Source organism: Engraulis encrasicolus, chromosome 21 (genome assembly GCF_034702125.1).
Source record: "Engraulis encrasicolus isolate BLACKSEA-1 chromosome 21, IST_EnEncr_1.0, whole genome shotgun sequence".
Taxonomy (NCBI): domain Eukaryota; kingdom Metazoa; phylum Chordata; class Actinopteri; order Clupeiformes; family Engraulidae; genus Engraulis; species Engraulis encrasicolus.
In genome coordinates this window covers 8,326,305-8,342,896 of record NC_085877.1, presented here as the reverse complement: position 1 = coordinate 8,342,896, position 16,592 = coordinate 8,326,305, and the positions used below count along the sequence as shown (strand labels likewise).

The following is a 16,592-nucleotide window of genomic DNA, read 5'->3' as shown; positions in this document are numbered from 1 at the left end:
TCCTGGTCTTTGCCTGGTTAGATTTGCCTTGTAAGACCAGGGATGCGCAGTATTGCTATTACATCTAATTGAAATACATTTTGAAATACAAAATAATATTTGATATTTGTATTTCATGTAAGCGAGATACATGTATTTGTATTTTCTACCAAAATACTTTCCCCAAATATTTTGAGTGCTGTACTTAACATTCTTTAGATGAAAGTATTTTGTAGTTATTACAAGATATGAACACAAGATGGTGCTGCAGATTAAAAAGTACCTGATTGGTCCTAGCTGAATTGAAGGCACGACTTGCCTGGATGTGTTAAGCCTTGACTTGACTAGAAATTCAATCCAACTGAAGGTGAGTTGGTCGCAGGCGCAGAGTGGAACTACCGGTATATCTCCTTATAGTCGAAATAATGTTATTATCATACATATATTTATATGTGGCACATTTAGGATGTAGCCTATGTAATGTCTGAAGAAATGGAACAAAATAATTACCACACAAGATTCTGATGTGAGCAGTGCTGGGTGTGTAAACTGTGGATTAAAGTGGATTAATTGCAAGAAACGAAGACATTTGCTGTGACGAAGACAGCGTTTTAGGTAGGCCTACCCCCATTTGATTATTAATTTTGTTGACTTATGGTTGTGCTTTGAAGTAGCCTAGGTTTGGCTTAGTTGCTGCATGGTGGGTTTATTGCACAATGTAGACAGACTTTTTGTAAGCTATAGCTTACTCTTCTAAAAATCCCCACACTCAAAACTTTGTGCCCATGCTCATCCTGTCTTCCTTAAATGATATTTTTCAATAGGCCTACAAACTGTCAAAATGACAGTGGAGTGCACATTTTCATGGAACAGTAGCGTGATGTAGCCTAACCTGCAACTAGTTCTATGGTGAATGCTTTGGACTGTGATGATGGCTGTGTATTTCATCAAGGTGAATGCTACAATTCTCCACTTCAGGTAGATATTTTGACAACACTAATGTCCACATGTAGTATGACTGCACTGCAGATTTCGTGTTTTTTGTCTTTTTGGTTAGGGAACCATGTTGTTCGCCTTGGTTTTTTTTGTTTTTTGTTTGTTTGTTTGGTTTTTGTTTGGTAAAAAGGGCCGCCAAGGGGAAAATTGTCCCAGTGGAAAAAGTCCTCCCACTCCGCCCCTGGTTGGTCGTGCATATTTGCTAGAATTCCAGAGCAGGATTCTGTGCATGGACTACTGGTTTTCTAAATTGATTAAATTACTTATATCTGCACAGTGCAATATGTTTAGTAGTTTATCTCCAGAATTCATGCTGCCCATTCACAAATGCCATTTACCAAATATATCATTCTCAGAAGTACTATTACCACCACCATTAAATTCTAATTGCTCATTTACGACAAAATGTTGGATGTTCTCAATGTCCGTCATTTATAATTTCCAGAAATAGACGATGTAGCTGCAAAACACACTGTACTTTGGTCATACTAGTAAATATTAGTTTATTATTTTGCATATTCATAAAAGGAACACATTTGGGAATAGGGAGTACAGTTTCAATGAGCAGTATAGTGGCAATACCTACTCTGGCCACCATCCTACAGTATAGGGAGTACAGTTTGAATGAGCAGTATAGTTGCAATACCTATTCTGGTCACCATCCTATATAGGGCACCTTTTTTTTTTTTTTTTTTAAAGCGCTTGTATCTCAACTTTTTCACAGAAACGATTGCTCTTTTTATGGCACTGACATGTTAATTGACAAATTAAATTACCAGTCGAGAGGATGTTCTCATTTGCAGGCCTTATAAACCGGCCACATTGCCGACGTTGGAGTGGGAAGCCGTTTGAAAAATTTGTTATAATGACATAGCCTACAGTTTATCTCCCTTATATATTACTCAACTTTTGTGTTTGTGTGTACTGTATGCTGTCTATTTTTTGCAAAAGTTGTATGCAGGGTCCTCAATTAACAATTTTCACCACCAGCCAAAATGCCTAGTAGATGAGATCTTCCTAGCACACACTCACCATTTGGTCAAGGTGGCTAATAAGTTGGTCTTTCCTACCAGCCAAAATGAAATTTCACCAGCATTTTGAGCGGTTGGCTGGTGTTAACTTAGAGCCCTGGTTGTATGTACCTGTATAATATTGGTACAACACATGAATTCCGCCATGGTAGGATGATAAAGGACATACTTACTTACAGCAGGGCCTCTTTCATTCATGTTTGTACTTTTTTTGTTTTCTCATCATCATTTCATTTTCTCAGAATTTAATTGTTCAAATTCGTAGCTGTTCCACACAATGGAATTTTTAAAATACAAAATACAGTATTTTGATAATTGATACAGTTAGTGTTGTGTATTTTGTATCTTAATCGTAACATTGAAAGACTGGGTATTTTGTGTATGTGGAAATACATGTAACTGTATCTTTGCCCATCCCTGTTTAAGACCAGTAAAAATATGAAAGATGTGAGATGTTAAGCTTTAAATTAATTTCCATTTTTTATTTTGTTACCATGTTGAAACTAACAGAATATTATAATGGAAAACCTTGAAAAGCGGTACAAAATATTCAGGAAGTCATCAGTGGAATGCAAATGAAACATCAATAAAATCTTTTTTTGCCAGGACGGGGAGTAAAAACCATTCTTGAACACGAACATAGCAAAAATATATAGGACACTTAACAAATATAAGTTATTCACCTATCTTCTTTGAAGATACTGTATTTTCTTTTGGAAACAAAACGGCTATTTCAAGCTCACAGTAACTAAACATTTAGAAAAAACAAAAAGGGGAACAATGCCCTAATGCTACAGACTGTAGTATCATAGAAAACATTTTCTTGTACTAATTGAAAACTTATAGTTTAACATTGAACAATTATAGTAATGTCTCCATTAAAAAATAAAGTGCTGTTGGGCCTCGAATCCACTGCAGCCTTCTGGAACATTCTGGACCTGTAGGGACAGAGAAAATGTAAATAAACAAAGCAAGTCTAAAAGGCAAATGGCTGAGTGGTACACAATCTTAAATCCTAAGAAATATATTTGCCACTGCAACCAACAGTAAATTTGCCACTATACCATCAACTGTGAAGATACATTATGAGCACAAATGCAAAAATATATATATTGCATTCTTCCAGGAGGAACTACTGTACGTTAGCTACTTTGTCGGTCCATTGGCAACCAACTAAGTTGCTAACTAGCCAACTATGGGTGCATCCCAATATGTGACCTTGCCTCCTCCACTTGCCTCCTCCACTTGCTTCTCGTCATGATGACATCACTGACAACAGCATTGTATTTCAATATCTTGCAAAAGCTCAATTGTAAAGTCTTTTTCTCATTTGCAATTGGGATGGTGAATGAAAAACAGTCCCTCAAAAGTTGTTGTGGCGAGGCTGACAGCTGGGAAACTTTATCGTTTTCTCCACGGAGGAGGGGCCAGGAGGCGGGGCGAGGAGACAAGCGCAAGTGGAGGAGGCAAGGTCGCATATTGGGATGCACTCAATGAGTCTTTCGACAAACGCAACCCAGACAGGGATGTAGTTTTTATGCCGTTATCTCCCTTACCCATGGAATTTTCTTCTCTGGCTAAAATTTATCCCCGTTCCATATCCATGTGCTTGCAAATGGTAACCATAACAGTAGCAATGTAGCCAAAACTAACTGTTGATTATGGAACAGCAAAAAGTATAGCTGCTAGTCAAAAAAAAAAGATAGAAAACACTTTTAGACAATTAAGTACTTACCGTTGAGCTTAAATATCATCTGCCTGGAGGTCTTCCGATGGGGGTGGCTCTGGGCTGGGGTTGACCGTAGCCAAGAAAGCTGGCATGGTGAAGCAGGCCAGGAAACGCGTCTTGAGAGACAGGTACGCTGGATTGCCACGGAACGTCTCGGACACTCTCCTTCTCACGTCTGCCACGTCTTCCTCCTCCGATTGGCCGATATACGTTGCCACTCTGCCAGGCACGACCCGTAAGGAATGTTCTAGGAGGGACTTCTTGGCCTTGAGGAGACCTTGCAAGGTGTTGACGCTGCCCACGAACGGCGGGAGGTAAGGCAGGCGCTGGTCTGACGGAGGCGACACAGCACCTCTCCTTCCACTCATCCAGTCACTCACGGCACCTGGGTCTTCGAGGAACATTACATTTTTATCGAAACCAGAAGTGTCCTGGAGTGTGGTCAAACTCTGGTTTCCTGGGGGTATGAAAGCGCATATGGGTGAAATGGTCATGGGAAGGGCACCGTTCACCGGAAGTGGGGAGACCGAATTGGTCTGAATGAGACCAACTGGGGGTGGGAGTAAGTTGGGCAAGCCTGCTGTGGGCAGGGAGTGAGGCAGTGCTACCGATGACACGAGAGGAGAAATGGTGAGATAAGGGCCAGCCGGATTCAGGACAGCGCATCCACTTGTGATGCTAGTGGTCGCAGCAGGCACACAGGACAGTCTGGTAGTAGCAGTCAGTGCAGTACTGGGCACACTTGTTGCAACAGTTGCGGCACGAGTGGATACAGTTGCCACAGCGGTATTGAGTACACTTGTAACAGTACTGGCGTGCGCAGTCGTCACTGCAGCAGTGAGCACACTGGTAGAAACAGCTGTGGTACTGGTCTTTGGAGTTGTCACAGTGGAAGCTGACACACTGGTAGTGACACCTTCGATATTGGTGGAAGTACTTGTCAGAGCCGTGCTGGTCAGACTACCCCTGAGACCTTGGGCACCAACTTGGGATGGAGCTGCTAGTAAGATGATAGGCGCACCCGTGCTGGCACCTGGTACACTAGCAGAGGGAGTAGTCATTGCAGTACTAGGGACACGTCCAGCCACACCTTGGACACTGGTGGAAGAAGCAGTCCCAGAGGTGTTGGTTGTGACCACGTTTGGTCTGTGGAGAACTGGTATCATCATGATGGGAGGACCCCCTTGAGGATTGGCCATGCTAAAAACAACTGGCGTAGGGAAGTCGCGGGGTATGTGTCCTCGTCCGTTTGTTTGGTCAGTGTTACTTGCAGACATAAGAGGGTTCTGTAACGTGAGGCCAGTGGTCCCTGACGGAAGCATTGGTATACCATTGGCAACCAGTCTGTTAGGATCTTGGGTGCTCAGGGGGGTTTGTGCGATTGAGGGAGCGAGGACCAAAGTGCCGGGCGAAACTGTGCTGGGGTTGGTGTTCTCCACACGCGGCCTTTTGTTCCCCTTTTGAGTCTTCGCTTTGGCCTCTTCCATTAGCTCCATGGCCTTGGGTGTGGCTTTCCTTACACGCTTAAGTGGTCCGGTAGGTTGTTCTGTGGAAGTGGAAACGCTCGTGGTGCTGGTGGATAGAGGTGGTGGCATTACAGACATCTTCAAAGGCTGTGCAACCTGGACACCACGTGACAACGGGATGGGTGCAACCGGAGGCAAACCTTTGTGAGTCTGAGACTGTAGTGGTGGCGGTGGCAGGACCAGAGAAGGCCGTATCGGCTGAACAGCGCGAGGCTGCGTCACTTGACCCACAGGTTGAGATGACGGAGCTGACGATGATTGGTGGCTCTGCGATGGCTGTGGCTGCAGAAGCCGATACAGCACATGTGTCTGCTGATTATTACTATTATTTGTGCAAATGCGCTTCAGAGGTTCTGAAGGGTGCCCTTGTCTCTTGACCTTCTTTAAGCCCCTGTTGCTCATCTGCTGTGCTGGAGATAGAGAAAAAATAATACAATATTGCTTTTTTGCATCACTTTAGAGGTGGTGGTGGTGTATAGCATTTGGCAACATATAAACAATGATAAATTCAAGTAATTTCCTCAAGATTTTAAAAAACATCACAAAATTCCTTAGATTAATTTAGATGTGGTGTGGCATTGTCTGTGTATTTTTGCTAGAATATTTTTTTTTCATGTCATCGCCTTTTCAGTCTTATTTGTGGTAGTGGGGTTTACGATACCTGGGATGTTTGACGCTGCAGCAAGAGCCTAAAAAGACAAAAAATAGTCTTTTTAATTGAGCTTTCACAGTCATATTTACAGTATTATGAACAAACACACACACACACACACACACACACACACACACACACACACACACACACACACACACTGCAGAGATGGGACCATGTTACTAATTTGCAAGTGGCAAGTAAGTCTCAAGTCCTTAGAATCAAGTCTGAGTCAAGTCACAAGTTAAGACACATTTGACCAAGGGACCATTCTATCAACGGCGTTAACCCCAAATCCGAGTTTAAGTCGGTAATCTGTGCTATTTTTAGACACAGATCCGTTCCATCAGTCTTGCTAACCTGAAACTCAGCTGAGTTGCCATGGTAATTTATGCTCCAACTCAAAGCTGGTAGTTCCCAGGTTTAACACCAGGCTAAATGAATCAGTGTTACAAAATGTAACCTGTAGGAAACAGTGTCACAAGCGGCACGTTCCACTTAATTCCCGCCATCATTTTACGAGATCAGAGCGAACCAGTCTCACTATTTTAATATTCTATCTATGGTATGATAAGGCCAGCAAAACTACAATAATTACCATTGTCTTTCATTTCGGAGGATTTCTGATAATCAGCACATTTTTAAAAACTTGTATAGTGTTGATACTAACATGATATTGAACAATTCCATTCACGGAGACAAAGAAGTGAATGGCCCAGTGGGCAGGTGCGCTGCTAAGTATGTGTTCATAGAGGTTCATGATGGTTCAAGTCTTGCATGGAGACATGCTATAGAAATGAAAACTTCATAACATACTTTTGCCTATTCTCTCCTTTGATGTCACTTTGTGCCTGGCTTCATTTGCTATCAAGCAATAGGCCTAGGCCTACAGTTACCTTTACATTTTACAGCATAGGCAATAAAAAACCTCTTCACAACCACCTTGTAGACGCCGACACTTGGAGTTTGCATTGCAATGATTCACCAAATTACCTCTGCCCATAACGTTTTACCTATGCTTTATTTTATCCTAAAACAAATTCTTCTGAAAGAAGATAACATTAAAACACCCTGATGCAAGCATTTTATTTTTAGATTAGATTAGATTAGATTAGATTAAACTTTATTTATCCCCAAGGGGAAATTCTTTTTCCAGTTTGCTCTGTAGATTAAAAAGAGAAGTAAAAATAACGTAAAAATAAAAAAGTATATAGAAATAAATAAGGTGATCATGCAGAAAAGTCCAGGAGTTTCTCTTTGTCCTTAAAGGGACACTGTGCAGGAAATGGTCAAAAAAGGTACTGCAACTATGCTGCTTATTGAAATTGGGCTGCCTATTGCCAAATTTGATATTTACATGAAAGTTTACTAAGTATTAAGGGCGGGTTATGCTTCCTACTTGTGCCACAGAGCTTGATGCAGCCATGATGCAGTTAATTTTGGTTTATGCCCTGTTTTGAAGCACGGTCTGCGCGATGTCATTCCACGCTCAAACTGCCTTCAATACAAAGAGTAAACTAGACGTGTCGGTTGTTTTTTAGCATCACAGACTCGACGACAATGAAAATGAAACATTAAATCTTTATATCACGTGCATGTTTGATCGCACTGGCAGCCACAGTGGTAGTTTGGAACAAAGAAGTGGCTCATTTGTCGAGGACGAAGCGGAATGTTTCCTCGACCTCGGAACCACTGTTCAACTGTCCAAATAACTTCAGCGTCGTAACTTGCAAGCGCATTTGTTGTCTTTGGTTCGTGTAAATAAATCAAACAACAAAGCACGGGCAACTTATTTAATGAAGAGCTCACAGTCCGTAGACCGACGAAGGTTAGAACAAGGAAGTAGCGCTTGTTCTCGACTCGAGGACAGAGCAGGCTGGTCGAGAGGACCAATCAGATACCTATTTTCGCCCTTTCACGCCGTCGCTCCCTGCGTCGAGACACAATTTTGGGGAGGTGCCCCAGAGTACCTGCGTGATGGGGGGGGCTTCACTACGTTAACTGCGCGGCTCACTGCATTACGACGCAGGGACGTTGGACTGGAGGCATAAACCACCCTTAAAACACATATTTTCTAGTATGGTCCAAGTACAGTCATTTTTGCAGCTAAAAATGGCTATTTTTGGAAATTCAAAATGGCGGACCATGGAGAAGATCCCCCTTTTCATGTATGAAAAGTGCAATTTTCCAGTCATAATGAATACTTAGAATTTGATGCTGGTGGTAAGTATTCTTGAAAAAGGTAACATTAGTGAATGGGCAGCATGAATTCTGGAAATAAACAACTAAAAATCTCACACAGTGTCCCTTTAATGGACAAATTATAGAGTTGCATGGCTCTAGGGACAAATGATTTTCCCAGTCTGTCAGTCCTGAATTTCAGTGCTCTCAGCCTCCAGCTGAACACACTCTTTTGTTGGATGATTGTGTTGTAGAGTGGGTGCGCCTTATTGTCCAAGATGGTGAGCAGTTTGCTCAAAGATCTTCTATCTGACAATGAAGTGAAGTTCTCCAGCTCTTCTCCCACAACGGAGCCAGCTTTCCTCACCAGTCTGTCAAGACGCTCAACATCTCTCTTCCTTATGCTTCCACCCCAGCAGACCACTGCATAAAAAAGTACACTGGCAACCGCAGACTGATAGAACATAGTGAGGAGTGTGTTGCACACATTGAAAGATCGTAGTTTCCTCAGGAAGTATAGCAGACTCTGTCCTTTTTTGTATACTGCATCTGTATTGGTAGACCAGTCTAGTTTGTTATCCAGATATACCCCCAGATACTTATATGTGTTTACAATCTCCACCTCAACACCATTGAAATGATGGCATTCGAGGTTCGGACGAGGCTCTCCCTTAGATGATTGCGTAATCTGTCATTGCGCATGGTGGAACGCGGGCCTCTCAACCAGAGAGTTGCCGTTGCGTTACCGCTCACCTAAAAATGCTCGCATCACGTCTTTGATTAAGACTTGATTTGACAAGGCATGCCCGAGTCTACAATATGATCGCATGATCGACAGTCGTTGATATGGACTTCCCCTGTACAATGTGCACGAGCTTAATGCCAGCTTTGATGAGTGCGGCAGAAGTGAAACTAGCCAAGGCGCAGCTGATCTTCAGTGGTGGAACGGCGTCAGCCTGAAGTTTAAGCTGACGTTAGTTGAAACTCGGCTTTTGCACCTACGCGCCGCTGAATTCAGCGCCACTGATGGAATTGTCCCCAAGTCAAGTCCAAGTTGTACCCAAGCCATGTCCAAGTCCAAGTTTAGTCTGAGTGATCGTCTGTCCATTGTCTCCAGTCCTGCAGGTGGAGCTGTGGGCTGACCTCAACAGGAAACATCTTTGGGCTAATGGGTTGAGCCACAGTGGGTTTACATACAGTGTCCAATCTCGCCCTCCAACCCGTGCCTGCAGTTCACCTAGGGAGCGCTGTTGAGACAGCAGAGCCCATAAGGCTGGCGCTAATAACTGACAATTGTGCTCGCTGTCGGCTGAAACTTGACAATATTACTGTAAGTTCTGAGAAACCAATGTGGATTTCAATGAAATGTACAATAACCTGGGAGTTATGTCCTTCTGATTTCCTACAGCTTTGGCATTTATGAGTCAGGTTCCACTAGCAGCTTGCTAACAAAATTGCTTTACGGCCGTCGTGATCACAGCAATGCAGCCGGCCGACCAATCCAAACGCAGCTGTGTGAAGCCACTCGTGACGTCATATTGACAATAAAGACGTATTTTACAAAGATCCAGCGAGATTTTGCATTCAAACTAAGTGCTGTTTGAAAGGATAATTTATCCTGCCTTTGGGAAAAATAAAATGAAACAATGATACCAATTCTCTCCCAAAGCAATGGCAGCATCTGTGGTTGAGGTCCATGGGACCCCATTCATTCTAACAGCCTCTGCGCTCCTTGACGCTCCTCTGCGCTGTCCGGATGGCGCCACTTAGTGGACAGTACCACCCGGAAAAAGTCGCAAGATTCCTCTCTCGTACTACCCATAGACCCTCTCTGGTTGAGCTATAAAAGAGGCACTTCCTGTTTGCCTACTCCCTCTCATCCACTCTGACTGGGCTCACTCGTTGAGCAGACCGTATGGTCAAGGCCGACGGCAGCCTCACTCCAGCACCACAACACTCACTTACTGATAAACCCTTGATTGATTAATTTTACTGATCTTTCAGACTTTTTGTAAAAAAGTAAAAATGTTTTAGTAAAAATGCACAAATCGACGTGGTCTCCCTTTATTTTGCTACCACTCACAAGCCAGTGGTTGTGACACAGTGTACATCTCAAAGTAGGGATGTGAAAATGTGAAAATATAAGACCATTTCTTAGAGCGCATGACCATTCCCTTTCCGATTATATTACCATCCTTTTCTACTAAAAGCAGTGATTGCCTCTGTTCTAAACAAAAAATGGTAGGGCTGGGGGATAAGGAGAAAAAATATCACAAATATTTTTCTATAATCGAGATTTTCTATAATCGAGATCACAAACTAGCCTTTTGTCAGTTATTATTTATTAGATGTTTTTGGACAAAATGGACAAAATGGGGCATCAAGCCATGTTTTTGAAGCCACTAAAATGGTACCGTCAGACCTGGTTCAGGATTAAACTGATTTGGACTGAAACTTTCTAGTCTCCAGTAAGGTTGTAAATAATATCAAAAATAATCGAATCACATCGAATAATAAGATATCGATATTGACTTTGATTTTGATTGTTGACTGTTGTGTTCTAGACAGAGGGATAACAACTTTAAAAGGGCACATTGCGATTCTGTGAGGAAGGGTCGCGATAGGGGTTCGTGGGTCTGTGTACCGCGATCCCTCGGTTCGATGCAATATCGTTACAGCCTTAGTATGTATGTATGTATGTATGTATGTATGTATGTATGTATGTATGTAAAATATGCAATTGCATTTAGTTTTAAACTTACTTTGTTACTTCGGGCTGAAATAACAGTCTTGCAACCAGCAGAGTCAACATGAAGAATCTGATGGTAAAAGATAAACGGTTCATTAAACCAGTGTTTTTCATCCACTGTGGCGGGAACACTAGTGTGCCGTAGGAGATTATCTGGTGTGCCATGGGAAATTATAGAAATTATAGATGCACATTGCTAATATAGGAAAATAGGGTTTTATTTTCAGTTAACATTTACAATTGGTGTTGTGCCTTGGCATTTTGTCTTCGAAAAAATTGTTCCTTGGCTCAAAACAACTCAGCCATTAGACAACTTCATACATCCCCAAAACCATCTGGGGAGGGCACAGTATAGGAGAGGCACTCACCTTCAGCAGGGACAAGAAGACTGTGGTGCTCGAAAGCTCAACTTTGACTGCTCGTTTTCTCACCACATCCACTAAGAATGAAAATGGAAATACAAATCAGTCAATTACAGACCTGAATACATGCATGTTGCTGCCGTATACTATACTACGATGTGAATGTTGAATGGTAAATGTATTTAAGTTATAGATATTCACTAAGTCGGACATCCAGGATTTTTTGGCGTGAATGTTAAGACATCCCGCAATTATGATGGCGGAAAACGTTGAAAACATACAAAAATTGGATACTACTTGTCTCTTGCTGTACAACGTGGTGAGGTGAAGCGTTTCCCTGCTTTATTTACACTTTTCACATATCTGCTATGCAGACACAAACTGTGCTAGCTAAAAGTTTTCCCCAAAGCTAAAATGGCGGTGCTCGCAGCCACACGTCACGTGGTTGTGATGACACTCCGACTTGGTGAACACTAGAAGCCATGTTGACCACCCCTTGGTATGGCAGCAAATGGCTCAGTCAGATTGCAGCATTGTTTTTTTCTGGAGGTGGTGCAGCCATCAATCTGAAGGCGATGTGATGCAAGGCCTGGCCTGCATGTAAAGCCTGGCCATGCTGAAAAAGCTGAATCGAGTGTTCGACATCTATGTCAATCACTCACCTTCAAACATTTGGCTCATATGGTACGGCAGAGGAATGAGGATATTCCCCATCCAGCGGGCGATGACGGACATCAGCTCGTTGGAGAGTTGGGTCTTGGCTGCTTGTGCGTTAGGGCCACGCTTTAGAGATCTACGCTGCTGGTTAGCCGTCTTCCGCTTGTCCTTTTCTGTCTGGAAAGAATATGAGTGCAGCTGTCAAGACCATTGTAGAGCAATGGTGGGGTGGCGTCCGTGCCAACGTCTTTTTCTGAGCGTTTCGCTCGGTGCGCAATTCCAAGAACAGTATGGTGAAAAGGAAGAAAGGAGTCGCACACAAGAGAGGTCCCAAACTGAGAACACTGACGATGGGCTTGACCCGAAATGTTTGTCCCTTGTCTGTCGGTTTTGTTTACTTTATTCAGCTTTGTTTAATACAGTTTTTGATTTTGCATTCAGCTCTTGTGTGCGGACTCCTTTCTTCCTTTTCGCAAGACAGCTGTAGACCAGCAGCAAAATGCAGCACAGATATAACGCTGCCATTACAACCGGGGCTTGACACTGGGACCTGTCAAGGGGCCAAATTGCTGGTTAACAGTTGGCTGTGGCTAGCAATAACTTCAGTGTCACTAGCCACTTTGCTATGTAACTTCTTCGACGGTATGCTTTATCAGAAGCCTGTCGTTTGCCCCTTGTGCACCAGAGCTCAATACTGAAATTTTTCCATACAAGTCTTTGCTGAAATCTGCACTTGAAAGTTTGCTATGATGACGAGTGGGTCACTCAATTTCCATTGCTGCTAATCAGCCAAGGCAGAAAATACACATTGAATGAAAATAACACAATTTAGAAAACTGTTTATATCATGGCAAATTCAATTCAGACTTTTTTTTATGTCATCTCACCGCTTGCTGACTTTTAATTCCCAATATCTCATAAACACTTCTGACGTCGTATTCTGGAATTAGGATCGTATCCTCCTCATAGGTCTGAAATGAGGAGAATGGGGAGAAAGGATTGTCAAAAGAAATGCATTTTATATTGGTTTAAAAAGTGTGATCTCAAAACATTTGAATGGCAAGAACTCACACATAGATGATAGGACGTCTAAATAGTCATTTTCAATAATAAAATGTATAAGTCAAAAAATGGTGCTTATGTTAACGAAACTATATTAATAAAAAATCTTCAGTTCAGTATTTTTTTAATGTCGTGAAATGCTTCCTCTACCCGTTGTTTTGGTGGCTGGTACTGCTGTGCTATGAAGCGCTTTGCAATATGACCGCAGCGGTCGAGGGCCGTGTAATTGACACGTGGGAGGAGGAAGCCATTGATGGTGGTGCTGCGGTTCCCATCCTCCCTGTTGGGCTGCTTGATCAGGGCCAGTCTGATCACTCCTGCAGCTTGTCTGGGTATCCACTCTGAGAGCGGAGGCTGGACGTATTTGGGCACAGACACCTCAGGCTCTGAGGGAGAAGCCACATGTTCTTCTTCTTCGCATTCGCTGTCGAGGTACTCAATCTCCCCCTCTGACATTTCCTCGTCCTCATCATCAGCAGTAGCCATTTTCTTTCTCTTATTTCGTTTTCCCCTTTTCTTCCTTGTCTTCTCAGCAGGTTTCTGAGTTGGAGTTTGCCGCGTCTCGCTGCCGGGGGTCGCTGTGTCGGAGGATCTGGGCACGGCCGTACTGGGTGGGCGCTTCTTTCTTGGCTGGAATGATAGGGCGCAATACGACACAATATTCATTTTATTGTCAGTTGACAATGAAATCAATTTTGAATCCCGAAACAAGACTCATTTAAGGCTTACATTTTAAGCAAATACATCAAAACTGTGCAAGAATACATGTAGAATTATGTGCTTTACGATGGCCTCTCAACGTCATTTCATTAATATTGCTGTGTTCCCCATTGTTATTGAATGTGTTACGCGTTGGTCCTGTTTTAAAAAATGTTCTGGTTGCTTTGTTTCAAGCCGTTTTTGCAAGCTAGCAAGGTGGCTTGTGGAGAAACGAGAGGGTGTTCCGGGTTTCTCGTGGAAATGCGTCTCTGATTGGCTCACTCCTCCTGCTCTCGTGGAAATGCGTCTCTGACTGGCTCAGTCCTCCTGTTCTTGGAGAGAATGTAATGGGAAACAGAGTCGCCACTTCCCCGGGTGGTACTGTACTATAGGGGCGCCAACGGAGGCGTGCAGGCTCCATTCAGGGCTGTGCTCTTTCGACAGCGACTCCTAGGCGAGCTGCAGGCACGGAGCAACCAGAGTGGGCTTGCAGTATGTATGAGGCTTTGTGCTGTGTGTGTACCTGAGAGTAGCAACTAGCTGATAGCTAAGCTAAGCTAGGTTTCGGGCCACCAGACGTTGCTTGTTTTGAAAACAAGCAGAAAAAAATTACTCGACATGTTTTTAGAAAAATGGGTCGACATAAACCTTTGTGGGCAACGCCTTCTTTCAAAGTGACACAACACAGAAAGGTTTTCGTGATTCACTCGTTTCTCTGCATTATTTATGTCTATTGGGAAACACCGGGAAACACAGCCAGACAAGGTGACGCACTGTTATGAGAGCCTTGCAAGTGAGTTTAACTTGGGGTGACCGTCCGATCTTGGAAAGGAGTAAAACTGTGTTTTATCGGAAGTTGGCCTTTAACCAAAAAATCAATTCTGGCTGTTGTCCAACAGCAATGTCAGCTTTCTGTCCACCTGACGTAAACTTGGCACAACTGATGGCCCCACATATTTCAACAGACTTATATTTGTCTATATTCAAGTAAAAACACCCAGTCAGTGAAGTCAATCTTAATTGGGTGCAAAACTCCAATAACTCACTAGAATAGTACAACTAAAATTTTACAACGTTTTCAACCTAGTTTTAAGCACTTGCAAATACAAGCATTTTACAGACATTTTCTTAGTCTGATATTGAGTCATTTGGTCTATAGCCAGTTACTTGGAGAGGTTTTCACTTCTACTTTTACTTTTTACACCACTGTTTCGAAGTGACTCATTATGCAATCAAGAAAACCTTGCTTGTATTGCATACATCAATTAAGATTGACTTGACTGACTGGGTGTTTTTACTTGAAAATAGACAAAAAATAATAATCTTGTTGAAACGTGTGAGGTCATTAACTGTGCCATACTGATGTCGCTGACCTTGACAACTGACATCACTGATGGACAAGTGCTAGAATTTATATTTTTTGTTATGCACTTCTACATGTGTTCATGCACAGTTTTGATGCCTTCTGTGAAAATGTGCAATGTACTGTAAACAGCCACGGAAATAAAGAGAATGCATTAAGTTGTGTCCAAACTTTTGTCTGTATGTATGTATGTATGTATGTGGATATTTTTAACAATGGAATGGATACTTTTTTATTTCTCAAGGTATAAACAGCTCAAACGAAGGACAACAAGATCAAAATAGGAACAGCACATAAGTATTAAGGCATGAGGAAAAAAGTCCACACTTACAGCACTGGGTTTGGTTAGTAATCTCCATTTGCCCAAGCACTGACTGTCTATCCGGTTGGGAACTTCAGTGGCGATCTTCACCCACTTGCCTGGAATGCAAGAACTCCTTTAATTCAAAGAATGTGCATAATGTGTTAATTACAGTATATCACGAAAGTGAGTACACCCCTCACAGTTTTTGCAGATTTGTGAGTATATCTTTTCATAAGAAAGTATTACAGAAATTTCACATTGACACAATTATTAGTGACCTTTTAACAGCATATTTAACCACTTAAATCTCTTGTTCACTCAGAAAAAAAACAAAATACAGTCATTAATGTTTGAACATGTACCCACAAAAGTGAATACACCCCAGATTAAAATGCGTTAGAGAAGACGGGATTAAAAGGGAGGTTATCAGTGTGCGTTTCAACCTTTCTTTGCATTGAAGTTTAACATTTTGAGTGTGCACCTGGCTTAAATAGATTGGTGTGAGATTTGAATGCAATCCTATGGAGAATATCATGATCTGCTTCAGTAGCAACAGTGCATGTTGACATGTATGTTTCTTTTAGGTGTATTTCAGATTGCCGATGTTGACAGCATTCATGCATCCCCAAACCATGTCAGTCTCACTACCATGCTTGGCTATTGGGAGGATAAACTTTTTTGTAAAACTCACTTGTTTACCACCGCACATGCTTGACACCATCTAAAGTAAATTTGTTAATCTTGGTCTCTTCAGATCACACAACATGGTTCCAGTGATCCATATCCTTGGTCTGTTCATCTCTCTTGAGACCAAGATAAACAAATTTGCTTTAGATGGTGTCAAGCATGCGTGGTGGTAAACAAGTGAACTCACTTTTGTGGGTACATGTTCAAACGTTAATGGCTGTTTTTTTCTGAGTGAACAAGAAATTTAAGCGGTTAAATATGTTGTTAAAGGTCACTAATCATTGTGTCAAAGTGACATTTCTGTAATGCTTTCCTATGAAAAGATATACACAAATCTGCAAAAACTGTGAGGGGTGTACTCACTTTCGTGATATACTGCACATTATGTGTACTATGTTGCATGCTTCACTTGAACAGTCTTTTCTGCAGCAGGCCTGTGAAACATGCAACACAAACCGGAAAAAAACGACACAAACACAAACCAGAATAAACACAATACAAACACAGACCAGAAAAAAAACAAAATGCAAACATAAAGCGGAAAAAAAACACAAAACGCATACTAGAAGAACTAGAAAAAACACTGGAAAACAACACAAACCAGAAAAAAAAAAA

The 16,592-nt window shown here is 42.2% G+C and overlaps 1 protein-coding gene across 1 annotated transcript in view; it reads right to left on the bottom strand.

Annotated features, from left to right (window-relative positions):
* Positions 1–2,327: 2,327 nt before the first annotated feature.
* snapc4 (small nuclear RNA activating complex, polypeptide 4) overlaps positions 2,328–16,592 on the bottom strand; it is a 50,527-nt gene continuing 36,262 nt past the window's right edge. The window contains exons 16-24 of the mRNA XM_063187638.1: positions 15,318–15,423; positions 13,075–13,554; positions 12,750–12,833; positions 11,868–12,039; positions 11,212–11,282; positions 10,857–10,913; positions 5,923–5,950; positions 3,742–5,671; positions 2,328–2,944 (exon numbers count right to left, since the gene is read on the bottom strand). Coding sequence (XP_063043708.1) covers positions 3,750–5,671; positions 5,923–5,950; positions 10,857–10,913; positions 11,212–11,282; positions 11,868–12,039; positions 12,750–12,833; positions 13,075–13,554; positions 15,318–15,423 — 2,920 coding nt within the window. The 3' untranslated portion in view covers positions 2,328–2,944; positions 3,742–3,749. The remainder of the gene's footprint in view (positions 2,945–3,741; positions 5,672–5,922; positions 5,951–10,856; positions 10,914–11,211; positions 11,283–11,867; positions 12,040–12,749; positions 12,834–13,074; positions 13,555–15,317; positions 15,424–16,592) is intronic.